This window comes from Pipra filicauda, unplaced genomic scaffold, assembly GCF_003945595.2.
Source record: "Pipra filicauda isolate LSUMZ 115617 unplaced genomic scaffold, ASM394559v2 scaffold86_size2582843_pilon, whole genome shotgun sequence".
In the NCBI taxonomy this organism is placed as follows: domain Eukaryota; kingdom Metazoa; phylum Chordata; class Aves; order Passeriformes; family Pipridae; genus Pipra; species Pipra filicauda.
Window position 1 is genome coordinate 1,334,380 of NW_024105053.1, and position 17,234 is coordinate 1,351,613.

The following is a 17,234-nucleotide window of genomic DNA, read 5'->3' on the forward strand; positions in this document are numbered from 1 at the left end:
GTATATTACACTAATATGCTTTCAGAATTTATTTTGAATTTTTATTTTTTATTTTATTTTCATCACTTTTCAAAAAAAAGTGTACTTTGTACCTGTCCTCCAAATCCATTCCCAAGTTTCCCAAAGTCAAAGCAGGGATAGGAGAAAAAGTTAAGCATGTAGTACTTGTTTCCAAACTCCTCTGAGATGCACAGTGACAAAACAGAATTGTGGATGTGGACCTCATACTCTGCCCTACCTGGATGGACCAGTACCTCTCTTTTTCCGGTAAGATCTAGCTCACAGCTGACAATTACAGAATTTAGCATCCAGTTAGGCCAGTGCAAGGCTGAGCAGTGCTAGGTGAACCAAAAATATTTCACAGAACCTAAAAATATATATTGACTATTTCTTTAAAATGAATGTTTAGCACTTGATCTAAGTTCCAAAGAAATATTACTGCAGAAGCCACAGGGTATTCATGGCCTATGAATACTAGTGCAAAATAAGCATTATCAGAAGATGAAGATTTTAGTATCTGGTCACTGGTCACTTTGGACAGTTTTTTTTCTAGGACTGCATGACCGAAGAGTTACAGGACTGTGATTTGCTGGACAATGGCAACTTGCAAGACAATCCATCTTTCTGAGCAGAGTAATTCACAGTAATTCACAATAATTCACTAACATTATAAAGAGATCTTATTTCACTCTTAAATACATTGCTGCTTTAGCACTCTTTCAGAATATGCCGCTGGACAAAACCACGTACTACAGAAAATGACATCTCCCTAAATGCAAAAACAATCAGGATGGATTTTCCAGGTCCTTCCAATAAAACACTGTTTATATACAGTTTATTACCCCTCTTTGCTGTAAAGCAAAGTGTGGTTAATATGATGTCCTCCATCTGAACCAGGTTTCCACCAACAAGTAAATGTTTCCTTTTCAGGAGAACGGCACTTTATTATGGTAGGCTTTTCAGGAGGTGACTCTCCTGTGAAAGACAAAGAAATAAACTAATTAGTAAGTTGCATGTATTCAGTCCACCCTGAATTCATAAAACAATGTCAAGCAGAGCACAGGAAAATACAAAGAAAGGAAAAGTTTTGCTTTCATAGAATCATAGAATCAGCTGGGTTGGAAGGGACCTTCGAGATCATCAAGTCCAACCCTTGATCCACTACCGCTGCGGTTACTAGACCATGGCACTGAGTGCCACATCCAGTCTCTTTTTAAAAATCTCCAGGGATGGAGAATCCACCACTTCCCTGGGCAGCCCCTTCCAATGTCTGACCACCCTCTCTGCAAAGAAATTTTTTCTAATATCTAACCTAAACCTCCCCTGGCACAACTTGAGACCAGGCCCTCTTATCTTGCTGATAGTTGCCTGGGAAAAGAGACCAACCCCCACCTGGCTACAACCTCCTTTCAGGGAGTTGTAGAGAGTGATGAGGTCTCCCCTGAGCCTCCTCTTCTCCAGGCTGAACAGCCCCAGCTCCTTCAGCCTCTCCTCACAGGACTTGTGCTTGAGTCCCTTCACCAGCCTTGTTGCTCTTCTCTGGACCTGCTCCAGCACCTCAATATCCTTCCTGAACTGAGGGGCCCAGAGTTGGACACAGTACTCCAGGTGTGGCCTCACCAGTGCTGAGGGGGAGTATCACCAGTACAGGGGAAGAATCACTTCCTTGGACCTGTTGGTCACACTGTTCCTGATCCAGGCCAGGATGCTGTTGGCCTTCTTGGCCACCTGGGCACACTGCTGGCTCATGTTCAGCTTCTTGTCAATTCAAACTCCCAGGTCCCTCTCTGTCTGGCTGCTCTCCGGCCACTCTGCCCCTAGTCTGTAGGGCTTCAGGGGGTTGTTGTAGCCAAAGTGCAGGACCCGGCACTTGGCCTTGTTGAACCTCATCCCGTTCAAATCAGCACAGGAATCAGCACAGTTCAGTGGTTCAGGCAACAGCCTGATACTTTCACCTGGATCAGAATCCTTTCTCACTGCAGCCATGCTGAAGAACTGCTTTATTTCTCTGACTCTGGCTCTTCTCTGTCCCAAAATATCATAGGGAGTGCTCAAATACTGCCACAGTAGCCTCTATAAAATTATTTAAAATACACTCTGCTGTACAATCTATTTTCTGTGCTGTCCTTCTTTCACCTGGGATAGAGCTAATTTTTTCTCGGTAGTTGGTATAGTGCTGTGGTTTGGATTCAGTATGAGAAAAATGTGGACAATACATGGATGTTTTGGTTGTTACTGTCATGTTTATCCTAAACCAAAGACCTTTTTGTGTCTCCTGCTCTGCCAGTGAGGAGGTACAAAGCAGATAAAAAAGGCTGGGAGTGAGAATAGTCATGACAGGTGACCCCAACTAGCCAAAAGGGTATTCCACACCAATAGAACATCATCCCCAGTATATAAACTGGGGAATTATCTGGAAGCGGGGCTGGTCAGGGTGTAGGGATGGGATTTGGCATTGGTCAGTTGGGGTGAGCAACTGTATTGTGCATCACTTGTTTCGGTTTTTTCCTTTTTATTATCATTATTATTATTAATCATTATTATTATATTTTACTTTGTTTCAATTACTTAACTGTTGTTATCTCAACCTACAGGTTTTACTTCTGATTCTCTTCCCCATTTCACTGGGGTGGGGTGTAGGATGTGAGAGACCAGCCATGTGGTGCTTAGTTGCCAGCTGGGCTTAAACCACAATATACAAAAACCATTTTTTAATTAAAAAAGTGTGTTTGAAGATTATTCTGGTTGTTTAAAAAATATGCTGTCATTTGTTTTGGGTTTTAGGTAAGAAAAATGAAGAATGTAAATGTTTGCCCATTTGTTTATGTCCTTTCCAGTAATTCTCTTCTGAAGTACCTATGATCTGTCTCCAAAGATACAAAGAAGCAGCTCTCATATTTCCTTGTAGTGTTGTTATGTTCAGTACTCAGGATGCTCACCTGATTGCTGCCAAGCAAGTTTTTATAGACTCAAGTGAAGCGCTTAAGAGTAGGGCAGGGAAAAATGCTTAAATTTTGAATAGGATGATGCCAGTCAAAACCCTCATGTGATTGAAACTTTTGCAATTATGCACTTGTGGCAAAAATACGACCCTATTACATCAATAATAAATATTTCCTACTATGCAGAGCAGAGACATTGATTTTCCAAATTTCTAATTGCCTAGTGCAGATCCGAAAATGGGTAATTTAAAAGATATTTTTCTATTAACAGTACTTCATGTACTTCATGATCAACAGCAACCTTCATGTCAAGTAATGAATAATACAACTAAGAACAGAAGAAGAAGATTTGAGACAACCTGGCTAAAGTGTCTGGCAACAAGATACAATGTCATGCATATTTAGTGTGCCTACTCAAATCCAAGAAAACATAGATAATGAATTCCACGTGGTAGTATCTGCAAGCATTGTGCTCTGTTAGACATGGCAATGCTTTCAGTCTAGGTTCTTACACAAAAACCATTACCTGACATCTGTAGCTATGCATAAAATCAATGTAATTTTTAAATTAAGGGACAGGAACAATAAATTATTTAGGCACACTTGCATCAGAAGTGACTTCCTCATACCACTTTATTTGTCATAGCCCATTTCAGCAGAGGATCTTGAGTGAATCAAAAAGACTAAACAAGCAATTACACAGAAAGTATATTAAAATGCACTGATCTGTTCCTCCAGCACTATGAAGTATCTGTGTGAGAAGCCAGGTTTTCAGGGCTACCATTTAGGCACCTTTCACAACACTGAACTTGATAGAACTTAAAAACAATTTATAGAACAGCAATCACCATCCCCAACTCACCATTGGGGATTTGGATGTTTCTTTCAGAGCTCCATTCGCTCCATTCTCCAAGGTCTAACATGCAACGGACCTGAACAATGTATTTCACCCCAGCTTGTAACCCAGTCACCTTGTAGTGTGTCTGCAGTCCAACAGATATTGTCTGGAAAAGAAAATGGATTGGGGAAATAATAAAGAATTGGGGCATTTTAACAAGTAACAGTAAAGGAATAGGCTTGAGTTACTGAATTCTGAAAGTCTAGAATTTCAGTTGGTATTTTATAGGATGTGAATTACAGACGAACAAAGGTAGTGACTTTGCAGAAAAATTCACTTCAACACTGAGATTCTGATACTCAAGAACATACTTAACTGTAGCCTTTCTAGTACTCCATCAGATCGACACCACCAGGAACACATTAGGTAGTCCAGCTCACAAGAATTACCCTTGTGTAATTCTTCTCAGTGGCTTTAAGTGCATTTTTCAGGTCCTTTGAATTTCTCTTCAGAACTCTTTCAAAACACATAGCTTTCTCCATCATTAAGGCTTCGACAATTTAGATAGCATTGAGGACATCTGACTATAGCTTTAAGAATGATAATTTATCCTGAAAACTCAGCTGTGGAAATATTCCTATGGTGGGGAATGTCAATGGAAATGGTGTGTGCGAGTAGGACACACCAAAATTTCTGAGTGGCGGGTTGCCTCCAACTGGTTACATTGAAGAGTATGACGACAACTCTCAGCCCAAATAAATAATAATTAGGGAGCAATGGAGAGACTTCTCAAGGTTAAACTTGAAAACTACTAATAAATAAACAAGAAAACTTGTAATGGGGGTGGGGGGGGGCACTGGAAACTTCAGCAGTAGCTGAAGCGTAGTTTGATGCTCTCAAAAGTTGCTCTGTCAGCATCATGACCTCTCCCTGGGCCAGCCAGAGCAGCCTCCCTCTCTGATGCTGTGAGTAGCTGCTCTCCAGACAGCGTGGGCTGCAGCAGGCAGGAAGCCACACCTGGGTGTCTGCATGTGACCATGTGGCTCCTTTCTCACTGATGCGTGTCTTAGGATACTGTAAGAAGGGACATGAGTTCACATGATGTTAAAGCATCCATGTCACCCACAGAAGTGGGTATAAATAGGAGAGGGAGGGGAGTATGCTTGTAACCTACCCTTCCCGGGAGAGGGGATTTTCTGTATATAGTCTATATATGTCTGGGACTAGTTATAGAAATGTGTTTATAAATTTGTAGATGCCTAGTAACATTTTTGAGTGCCCAGTACTGTGATTCACCTATTGCATTGCTGAGTGATTGCTGAGTGCTGCATAGTTAAGTGATTAAATGTTAATTAAATTCAATGAATCAATAAACTGTTTTGATCCGGATTTGTTTTAAACTATATGAACTGCACAGTCTTTTATTGTGACATGTGGGATCATTACAAATAAATATTAGATCAGTGGACTAAATAGGGTTTTGCAGTATATGACATTAGGATGATTATGCAAATATATTGAATTTCACTGTTCTACAAACCACTACAGTATTTTTCTTTCCTTAATCAGATTTGGTTACATTAATTTTTCTACCCTTACAGAAACTAAAATTTTCATAATATCAGTTAAATTGAGACAAGAAAACTCACTGAATAGAGCATTTATACAATAAATATACTTTTCCATTACCTCCCACTCTTCCTTTTCCTCAGGTTTAAGTCGTAGCTCATAGTGATATACATGTGAATTAGAGCTGACAGCAGCTAACGGAGGTGGAGACCATTTTGCCCAAAGGTATGTTATACTAGCAGATGTTTTTGTTTCTAGAGAGAGGTTCACAGGAGCATCTGGCTGAACTGTATAAATGAATGAAAAGCGTGCCATTAATAACTTAATTTTCTCTCAGAAGAGGCACCTCCTTTATGGTTTTGTATTTCATCACATTAATTTCAGATCATTCAGCACTTCTGTGAGGGAATAGTACAATAGCCTTTTATTTTTCCTTTTTCTCCCTAGCAAGTTTAACCAGCTACTGATCCACCAGTATCAGCAAATCTTAGACTTTACTCTGAACTTGTCAGGCTAAGGAAATCAAATCATAATTTCATTAGGCCACTCTTGCAAAACTAAAATATCAAATATTTCATAGCTAAAACGAGTAAGTACATTATCATTATGATGTGTATATCATGTGTATGCAGAGAGTAGAACAGGGTTGGGAATATTAAATACTACAAAAAGCCCGTAGAATGCTCAGGCAGTTATTTTTACCCTCCTGAGACTTCAATGCCAGCAGCCATAAAGATGTTCACATTTGGAAAATTTAGGTAGCTCAACCTAATGAAAATTTTATAATCTGCATTGAGTCTAACTGAAATACTGGAGACAGCTACAAACTGCAGCCAATTTTTAAGCCAAAGTTAAAATGGCAATAAAATATGTAGTTATTTTATTTATAAGTAAAATGCAGTTTTCACATAAACTTAAAATGCATATTTTAGATCATCTGTAGATAAACACTTCTCCATATCAAGTTTCACATCATGAGGAAAGAAATCTTTCACCACTACTTCTTCTGGCATTAAAAACTGCATACATCTCCAACTAGCTTGTTTTCCATTTTATTCTTCTCTTTTTACCTATGGAGGTTACATCCACATACTGAGGGTCTGAGCTGTTACTTCCAATCTCATTCGTTGCCATTACAGTGATAATATATGTTGTCCAGGGATTAGTGTGGTTTTTATCAAAGTAGCAGGAATTGGGACCTGATGCTTGGTAGTCTGGACATTCATAGATTTTTTCTTCACTGAAATAAAATGATTTAAAAGTTATAAGTTCAGGAAATAAAGCAAAGCAGGCAATATTCTAGTAATGGCCTAGGTTCAGCAGAGAAATTTGAAATGGTTATATATAATCATATTATTTTTATATATAGATACATAATATAATTCTATTACATGACAATATAATAATTGTATATAATACATATAATCTCAACTCTGGGAAACATTTTGGTGTCACATGCTATTGCTATAAGTGCTTCACTGCTATTTTTACTGCAGTTTTTCTGGATGAGTGCTCTCACTCCTTTTTTTTATACATAGGAATGTCAACAAAAGAATGGAAAGAGAAATTTCCAGAGACAGCACAAGGCAATTTTAACAATATTTATAAACAAGTAAAAGGGAAAGGAAAGACATTCACTTGGACTAAATAAGAAAAGTTGCTAAACATCTTTTTTGCGTATTACCCCTGGAAATTAAGCAGATGGGCCCTATGGCAGAGGACTGTTTTATTGATTAGTTTGTTTTCAGCAAGATCACAGTAGCATTTAGGCTGGAAAAGACCTCCGAGATCACTGAGTCCAACTTTTGACCCATCTCCACCTTTTCAACTAGACCATGACACTGAGTGACACATCCAGTCATTTTTTGGAACACCTCCAGGAATGGTGACTCTAACACCTCCCTGGACAGTTCATTCCAATGTTTAAACACCATTTACATGAAGAAATTCTTCCTGATGGTGAACTTGAACCTCCCCTGGCACAGCCTGAGGACATTTCCTATCATCCTGTCTCTAGTTATGTGAGGAGAGGCCAACCCTCATCTCACTACACTCTTTTCAAGTCATTGTAGAGAGTGATAAGGGCCCCCCAAGCCTCCTTTTCTCCAGGCTAAACACCCCCAGCTCCCTCAGTCATTCCTTACAGGGCTTGTGCTCCAGACCCTTCCCCAGCTCTGCTGCCCTTCTCTGGACTCACTCCAGCACCTCAATGTCTGTCCTGAACTGAGGTGCCCAGAACTGGACACAACACTTGAGGTGAGGCCTCACCAGCGCCTGATCACTGCCCTGGTCCTGCTGGCCACCCTGCTTGTGACACAAACCAGGATGCCATTGTCTTTCTTGCCCACTTGGGCATGCGCTGGCTTATGTTCAGCCACTGTCAGCCAGCATCCCGAGGTCCTTTTCTGCTGGGCGATTTTCCAGTCATTCTTCCCCAGTCCTGCAGTGTAGCCTGGGGTTGTTGTGACCTAAGGGCAGGACCTGGCATTTGGCCTTGTTGAACCTCATCCTATTGGCCTTGGCCCATCAATCCAGCCTGTCCTGATCCCTCTGCAGAGCCTTCCTACACTCCAGCATATCAACACTTCCTGCTACCTGGTGTCATCTGTGAACTGACTGAGAGCACACTTGGTCCCCTCGTCCAAATCACCAATAAAGATGTTAAACAGGACTGGGCCCAACACTGATCCCTGGGGGACACCACTAGCGACCGGCTGCCAACTGGATGCAGCCCCGTTCATCACCACTCTCTGGGCCCGGCCCTCCAGCCAGTTCCTAACCCAGCACAGAGTGCCCCTGTCCAAGCCGTGGGCTTCAGGAGTATCTTTGGGAGACGGTGTCAAAGGCTTTGCTGAAGTCCAGGCAGACTACGTCCACAGCCTTCCCCTCATCCACTAGGTGGGTCCCCTGGTCATAAAAGGAGATCAGGTTAGTCAGGCAGGACCTGCCTTTCCTAAGTCCATGGTAGCCAGGCCTGATCCCTTGGTTGTCCTGTAAGTGCTGTGTGGTCACACTCAAGATGATCTGTTCTATGACTTTTCTGATGTTAATTTACCTGGTTCTTAACATGATCATTGTCACAACTATCTCAAAATAAAAAAAACCTTATTAGTTCAGGGTCTTTTAGAAATTACTTTTATATGGGTCTTCAGTTTTTTCAGGAGAGGGATAATTTTGTACTCCATTAAAGCTGAACCGGGTGATGTACTCACAGCCTACGCCAAGTGTGAAGAATTACACAAACTGAAAGCACCACCTGATGTGGTGCAAGAATGCACATTAGTCCCACTGTTATGCTCTATACACCACTAATAATAATATCTCTTAGTTTCCAGGCAATTTCGTCACAGTTCTCGAAGAAAAGATGTGAGTAAGAGGATAGTACCTGAGAGACAATGAGTCTAGAAATGCAGTTGTGGCCCAGATCTAGAGTGCTTGGCAGTGTCTGTGTTCAGCAGATTTAATGAAATGGATAAGCACTCCTAACCCTCTCTAGACAGGGTTGTTCCAGGCAGTGATACGTATAACTTGAAATGCTCATTAAAATTTGTTTTGATGAAGACTGAAACATCAGGGTTTTAATAAAATAAAAGCTCTTAGATCATTGTTGAATGTGGTAACTTTAATAAAGGCTGCATCTTTTCTGCTCAATTAATACCAAATGATTTGGAATTTATTTAATTGAAGTAGGGATGTCTGAGGCTTTACCTTATCTATTCTGAACCTCACTGGATTTATTCAAAGAAATTTAATCTCTGAGCCTCCCTGCCTGCTTGGCCCTGTTCAAAGACCTCTTGTTTTCAGGAAAAAAGGTATAGTTATACAAAGATACACAGGTTAAGCACAGTTGCCAAACATATACACATTTTATTCCTAAACAGGATGAAGGAGTCACAGACTTTACCAAAACAGCAACTTTGAGAAGTGCTACAAAAATCTGATTTCACTCCATTTTGGGAACCAGGAAATTGGCTACATTTCCAAGAGGGGAAACAATTACTCTCTATACTCCAGATGGGGTTTTGCTGGGCATGCTAATGGACCGCCTCCTTGGCAGGGACCCAAGGGAACCCTCAGCCCTGACTGCCCCTGCCCAGCCTCCCCAGGCACCCCCAGGGCCCCTTGTCCCTGTTCCAGCCTGTTTGCATCAGGGATGGTCTCCAGGTCCCCAAAGCCCTGCACTTCCATGGTCCCTCCTAGCCAGCCTCAATCAATGTGCTGATGTCCTGGCCCAGCCTGGTCTCAGTCTATCCCTGTCCCCCCACTCTGCCCTGCTCCCTAGCCAAGGGGGAGTGATGGGCTCTGGATGGGACCCTCACTGCTCCATGCCTTGATGCTCCACTCCTCAGAGAAGACCCCATTCAGCTAAAAGCTGTGTGCCTCCTGATAAGATGGACAAATATGCCTTTTCCAGCACTTCTTCAGTGGGATTTCAGGTTGGATGAGTTTTAGTAGGGATGGGCTGAAGTTTTGAGACTGCTAGTGGTCAGGTTTTCTTCTTACAAGGGAAGCCATTCATCTCATGCAGCCCTTGTTGGCCATCTGAGGTTAACACAGATTCATAAAAACAACTTTACAAATTAATGTTATCATTCCCTTATTCTGTCATAACCATCACTTGATCACTTACAGAATATGTATGCACCACTCGTTACCTGTCCTTGCTGTAGAACAGGGTGTAATTGGTAGGAAGGCCTCCATCTGAGCCAGGCTTCCACCAACAAGAAAAGGTTTCCTTTTCTAGAGAACGACATCTTATTATCTTAGGTTTGCCAGGGTATGACTGACCTAGGGAAGTGCAAAAATCCAGTTAGTTATATTAGAGGAGGACATCATTTTTGGTTGTTATTGCTGAGTGATAAGCCCAGCCACCAAGGAATGCTTTTTTGAAGACAATAAAATTATATGAAACTATCGACTGAATTGGGTAAATAAATCTGCCTGGAAAAAGGATCAAAATTCTCAGAAAAGTACATATAGATATATAAAAATATATAAAAATATATTTTTACCTCAAACTTCCAAAATAACTACTAAAATTATTTTGCTTCTCTTTTTAATATGAAAATTTAATTTTTGCTTAAACTCAAAAAGTGTATATTTATCTCCAAAGTAAATTGCAATGCCTGGAAGTAAATATATGACCTTTGCGGGTTTTTTTCCTAAAACATTGGATTTTTTTATCTTCAGATCATCTTAAAATTAAATTTCACCTTCAACTTTGCAACAGAACTAAAATTCCACTATTTGTGCATAGTTAGGGTAAACTACAGGTTAGACAAAAAGAAAGAAATCAACAGGCTAGATGATTATTTTTGTGTACTAGCAACCTGAATGTATTCATTAATTAGTTGGATATTCACTGGTAATCCAAATACATTTAAGAATATTTCTTGTTAAGACTACCTGTCATTAGGTTATATCAAAAGCACAGACCACTAATTTACGTATATTTTGGCATGAAAAGCATGTGATCTTTCAACTTAAGCTTACCTTTATTTCATTAAAGTTCCATATCACTATCTCAAATAGTGTGACTATTCATATAATGCTAATTTCCCAGAAGGTGACAAGGATGAAGTAAATGTAGGGGTGGAGTGAGTGTCTTTCATCATTGCCACCACACAGTCCTTAAATTAATACTATATATAAAAAGAGGATTCGAGCCATTTTCAAAATGCCATAAAAAACTTCAGAAGAAAGTACTTTAAATAGGTCCAGGCTCCACTGGTAGTCAGGACAGATTGGGTAAAGCCTCCTACTTTTCTAAAGAAAGTGTTTTAAGGAAAAACTAGTGTTTCAGGAAGAGTTGTACTCACCTGTCAGACCTGCTGTAGTCAGAGCAAGTTGCAAAATAATTTGAACTGATGAAATGAATCTCTGCTTCATGATGTCTGCTTCTCCTCAGGAGGAAATATCAGATCAGAGGCTCACTGAAAAACACACCGTCATGCAACAGTCAATAACAATGCTTAACGTATAATATGTATTACTTGACTTGATCAAAGTCCTTTTTGAATTGCAGCTAATTGATTCTTGTTCTCTCAAAAGGTGTGGCAACACCTACAGTTCCACTTCAGAAGGTGAAAACCTGAATCCCTGAGTAGCAAGAAGGTTTTCCCAAAGGTCCTTGAATGGTTAGCAGTGCTAGGATTACAATTTCATAGCATTAACAAATCTTGCATATTTATTTGACATCTTGGGATACCTGGTGCTTATCTTAGCATTCTAACTTTAACAGTCATTAATTCACCAGAGAAACCAGCCTTTTGGTAACAAAAATACACTTTTATCCCTATTGATACAAAGAAGATGCCAACATATTCGAACACTGAAACTCCTGAGAACAGCAGGTAAATAGAAAAGGTCTAACATTTATTTAGAAGGTTTTGATTTTTGATCTAATCTCATGATTTCTGAATATTTGGGACTGTCGATATTGAATTCAGGATCACCTGAGCTGAAGAATGCTACTGTTTCTGTGCATTTAATTCATTGTTTTTACTGCATTGGATTTTGCAGTGAAGTGGAAATGTCAAAATCAAAGAAAAGAAATCAAGGGACAAGTGACACAATGTCACAGCTAATTTACTGTGTGAAAATGCAAGATGGGATGCAATTATCCCTATTTCTTCAACCTGTAAAGGCTAATCCTGTAGAACGGCAGAAAAACACGTGCACTTGGCAAGCCACCAGCTGTGACTCCCTGCAGTGGGCTGACACCACTAGATGTCCTCAGAATTCAGACTATAACTGGGTGCTCTGGAGACTCTGTTGTTGCTAAATCTGTTTGCTTAGCCTGAAGGAAAGACAGTACCACTTAAGGCAAACCTGCTGCTTCTCCCACCAATATGCTTCCTGCTTGGAGATGACTGCAGTAGGCTATTAGCTTCTCAGTAGCCAGCCTCACTCCTTGAAACTAAAGAATAACAATTTACCAGCTAAATAGCAGGCTCCTTATCTCAGCTTTCCACTCCCACCAAACACATCTGACAGGTACTTGTATGCTTGCAATCCATCCAGTGTAGCACAGCATGGGAACAAGCTGTGCCTTTGGGGAGGAAAAATTCTTTGCGGTTCATCAGATGACTCAATTTTCAGCATGCAATTCATTTTCTGTATCAAGAAGCTGTAATCCATCATCATACAAATGTTTTTCCCAGCACAAAGGCAAATGAAGTATCAGTTAATTTAACTGAGTCTAAAACATGTTTACTGCGGACAATGAGGAAAAGAACAGCAGTTGGTTACATTTCCATATACCACTTCCAAAAATCCAGGCACATTTCACACCCCTAACTGAGGTACACGCTAGAAAATCACATATGGGCTAGTTTTAGACTCACTCAGAGCATTCTGTGCATATGCAGGTAGGTTTTGAGTAAGCACATGAAAATTTTAGTACTGTAAACAAATGGCGGGCAACAATGTTAGTGTTTACTTTTAGAAATTAGTTGAAAACTTGGTGTTATATAATGAGGGACACAGTTGCTCATACAAGGCACATTTTTCTCAAGCGAAGGTGAAACAATGAACTATAAACAGTAGCTATTTCATATGATACCATTTAAAATATTTCACTATTTCTAAAAATAGTTGAAATGTTTGCAAAATACAGCACTTTCAAACTCAGACTCTTACTGTGATTCTCTATAAGGTAACTGGTACCATGATTTATTTTTTTACTTTTACAGACACATCTTTTCTGTGTGAAGAATTGACAGGTAAGAAAAACTGATTTTAGTGGCTAAAAGATTGAAATTTTTCAATACATCAAAGGAGAGATATCACAAAAGATCTCTATTAGAGCACTCTTGCAAGTAAAATGGGATAATTTTGGAAACTGAAGACCTACAGAACAAAATTAATAGAAAGAGGAAGAAATTAATGCATTTAAAACCAAGTACTTCTTCCTTGGGAGCATTTGAAAATGAGATGATTGTGAATCACTTCTGCAATGTGGCTGTGAAAACGAACAGGAGATATACAGAGGAGGAATATGGACCTATTAGTGCTACACAGTAGGCTCCGCGTACAATTCTCGTCACCTATACTTGGAAAAAAACCAGACCAGATTTAGAACAGATTTAGAACACAGCTACAATCATGACACAGAGGATGTCTCATGATGGCGATTTAAAAGAATTGGCTTTGTACTCCGTGCAAGGGTGGTTGTCACCTATAAACGTAGCAGGAGATAAGCATCAAAAGAGGGAAAATAAGAATGTTTCCATGGTTGCCTGGTATTTGGAATTTGTGATTCGAATAGGGTTTATAAGGCTTCTGAAGAGATGTCTTTTTTTTTTTTGAAAATACTTGCTTAAATAAAATAGATAACACCCTCTTTGTCATAACTGTATCAAAAATGCATAATCTCCCCTATCTATGACACAAAAATGTTTTCATAAAAGGGCAGCTAGCATTTCTGAAGATGCTGTGAGGGAATGCCTCACTTTTAGGTCTGAATGCATTCTTTTATAAGGGATACAGTGGACACTGATTTGCCACAAAGTCATGCAAAACCAAGGGTTGAATAACTGATAATTAAAAGATCATATGCCTCCTTTTGAAGGTTTTGATTTAATTCCAACCAACTTATTGCATTCTGACATTCCAGCTGAATTTCTCCCTTTTAACACAGCTGTTATATAGTATTCAACAGCTGCACATTACACACTGGAAAACAGTGCTCCTTGATGGAAATGGAAACTATTACAGCAGCATTAAAATGTACAGAAGAGTTAGATGTTCCTATAAAATAATTCTACTCTGGAACTGATAATATAATGAAATTGTAGGTCTGAAAACTGTGCTGACAATGCTACTAGATGAAGCTGAAAGCTAAGCACCAGTACTGAAATCAGGTGCTGTGGAGCATGGTTGAGAGACAAATGGTCTTGTCCTAACTGACTTTTAGTTCTTGCATTCTTTTCTTTCTTTCTTTCTTGGCTATGCTGATGGACAAATTTCTTGAGATTGTCAGAGAAGTCTTTACTCAGTTCTGCACAGATGGAAAAATTTTCTAGCTGCAATGCTTCCAGGCTTGCAGGAACAGGAACAAGTGTGTATCAGCCAATGGTAATGACATTATGTCCACCATAAGTTCTGCTTTTGCGGCTAAATAAATCAAAAGCCAAAAGTACTTTACCAAAATGTACTGAAAAAGTTTCACATTCTCACTAGTCATGATGATAAACAATGTTCATCTTTCAGCCTGGGGGAAGGCAGATTAAGGAGTTCGCAAAACACCAGAGTTCATTACCATTTGAAAGGCTTAACTGCAGCTGTATGAAACTAAGCACAGATAAAGAACAGAATAAAGCAAGAATGTGACAGTCTGTTTGACCATCCAGAACATTCAACTATACTGTGGATACTGCATGAGTCTGCCTTCCCACGCAGAGATCTCAAATGTCAACACAGACACATGTTCCTAGCCATGATTTCAGCACTGTTATTGCTAGATGTGTTTCTGAATGACAGTGCTGGTTGGGATCATAATGTAAATTAAAAGTTGTAGGTGTGCAGTGTGACAAGAGCTCTGCTTTCTCTCTCTGAATGAGCCCTAATTGGATGTCTCAGAACTCTGAATCCCTCAGGCACCCAAGTATGGCCTTCATAGTGATGTACAGGCTCCAGAGAATTTATTGAATTCAGACACATCTCTGATCTGAATTTCTTGTGACTGATTCCAGGTGGCTACTTAGCACATAGCTTCTGTGGAGTACTTTGTGAGGATGCTTAGTACCTGCTGTTGGCTATGTAAGGGAACCTTGACATCCAGTTAATTTACTGGGACTAAGGACTTCATATTTCTGTGTTGCATAAAATGGGAGCAACGTAAAGGTCTTTTAGATTTCATCTGAAAAGCCTGTACATGGATTATAATATATTTTTCCTAAATTTCTCTCCTAAACAAACCACCTCAACCTCCTAATAACTCTTTGCAATCCTTCATTTGATTAGCAGTCAAGATGAGATGATGAATGGAACAACTTCCCTCACACATGGAGATATGCTTCTCCATCTGAAAGACTTGATTCATTTTTGAAAAATCATGAAAACACAAATACTTAAAAATAGTTTAGACCCTCACCTTCTCCATCATAGTATTTATGCTCTTAGCTCCTATTTATTTTACAGAACTGAGCTTGAAACTCTCCTAAAAACTCACCATTTAAATTGACAAAGAAAAAAAAAAGCAAGCCATGACAAGAAGAAAGTGCCATTATCCTTACTTTACAGATGGGGAACTAAAACACAGAATAACCAAGTGCTTTGCTCAGATTCATAAGTTTAACAGAAGCTAAAAAATGATCATTTACTACAATTTTTCTTTTCTTTTCTAAATACCACCTCTACTGCCTTTGTTTTCCTACTAAAACACGGTTTACCTAACAATAGCAATCTTTATCTACCAGTTTCACAGCCCCTGAATATTCCATTTTCTTCCCTGGTGGTTTGAATGCTTAGCCATGATTGCAGGATTATTATTTTTACAGCTGTCTTTTACAGAAAAGAAAATCATAAGCTCTAAAGAGTAAAATTTTAGAGTCTGAAAGCTAGAATTTACATTAGAACTTGAAATATGATGGAAATTAATCTCTACCAACTATCAAGCCCAACCCCACAGTTATCTTCCTGTAATAATTTTAAATATTCTTCATATATAGAAATGATGAAATGATGAAATGATGAAATATACAGTTGAATTTCCTACCTAAAAGATTCATGTATGTAAGGAAGCTTTTTATTCCTCTCTTTCATATATGTCAGATCACTTCATAGGCTGCAAAAGAAAAAGAAATCCAGGTTTAGTATATTGCCGGAAGTATTACTACTTTATTCCTAAAACACAGAGAGAAAAAGGTCACTCTTTGTATTAGCTGCTGTAGATACTGAAACCCTAAGTCAATACATTCAAACACTGAGAGCAATAGAGACTGAGGTAAAATACTGTGTTACTGTACATGCTTTCCTTTATCTGTTTCAATAAAAGCACGGAATTTTGTAACAACTTCAGACGCAGTTTAAACTTACTGGTAGACTGTGCTAGGCTACGAGAAGGCTAAACAACATCTACACTGGCCAGGCCAGCATCAGATAAAAACTGACAGCTCTATCAGCATAATTAGCGAACATGGGGTGCAGGGAATGAGCTTCACCTGACTACTAAAGCACAGTCCTTGTGTGGAACCCACCAAACAAACTCCCTTCCCCACATGCCTCATTGACTGAAGGAGGTAGAGCACACATTAAGGGATGCCTGAGGGGAAACAATGTGGGGAGGAAAGGAAAGGATTAAAGTGGACTGGGGAGAAACAAGCATGGGAAAACAAGAGAAATGAAGAGGTCAGTTCAGTGTAAACCGGTGGCTTGTCAGACTGAAATGTGTGCCTGATCACTGTGGTCTGCCCTATGCTCTCATTAAATCCTATTTCTAACTGTCTTCTGTCTGGGTGGACTGTTCTGAGTGGTACTTTTGGATGCTATGGAACTTTCAGCTAGATTAGCCAGTGGAGAAGAGAGGGATTGCAAACCTCCAGGCTCAAATGCACCTCCCCTGCAACTAGGGAGACCAAGGGATCTGGGGCCAGCTACTGGGTCAACTGAGCATCCAGGAGCAGCTACTACAGCAACCCATTTTTCGTGTGCAAATGCACGCACATATGTGTAAATGTATATGTTACACGCAAATGTTACGGCTTCACTGATGTGCATTACCTCTGTGTGGTTTTTGTGCCCATGCACCCACCCTCTGGGAGCAGCTGCTCAGCTTTGCTACAGGCAGAAATTGAGGATATGGACCTAAAGCAGCCTCACATTTATGGGATTATCTGATTCAACGGGCTCTAACAGACTGACATGCAACATTTCACCAAAAA

At 39.7% G+C, this 17,234-nt stretch overlaps 1 protein-coding gene across 12 annotated transcripts in view; it reads right to left on the reverse strand.

Annotated features, from left to right (window-relative positions):
* PRLR (prolactin receptor) overlaps positions 1-17,234 on the reverse strand; it is a 156,126-nt gene that overhangs the window by 13,963 nt on the left and 124,929 nt on the right. For 10 of the 12 annotated variants that reach the window (XM_039390782.1, XM_039390781.1, XM_039390780.1 and 7 more), the window contains 7 exons: positions 16,070-16,138; positions 11,169-11,282; positions 10,005-10,137; positions 6,420-6,589; positions 5,470-5,636; positions 3,805-3,946; positions 843-975 (listed from right to left, as the gene is read on the reverse strand). In XM_039390782.1, the coding sequence (XP_039246716.1) occupies positions 843-975; positions 3,805-3,946; positions 5,470-5,636; positions 6,420-6,589; positions 10,005-10,137; positions 11,169-11,238 (815 nt within the window). In that variant the 5' untranslated portion in view covers positions 11,239-11,282; positions 16,070-16,138. Of the gene's footprint in view, positions 1-842; positions 976-3,804; positions 3,947-5,469; positions 5,637-6,419; positions 6,590-9,979; positions 10,138-11,168; positions 11,283-16,069; positions 16,139-17,234 lie in introns of those variants that run through there. The other 2 variants (XM_039390790.1, XM_039390791.1) reach the window with 2 other exon arrangements.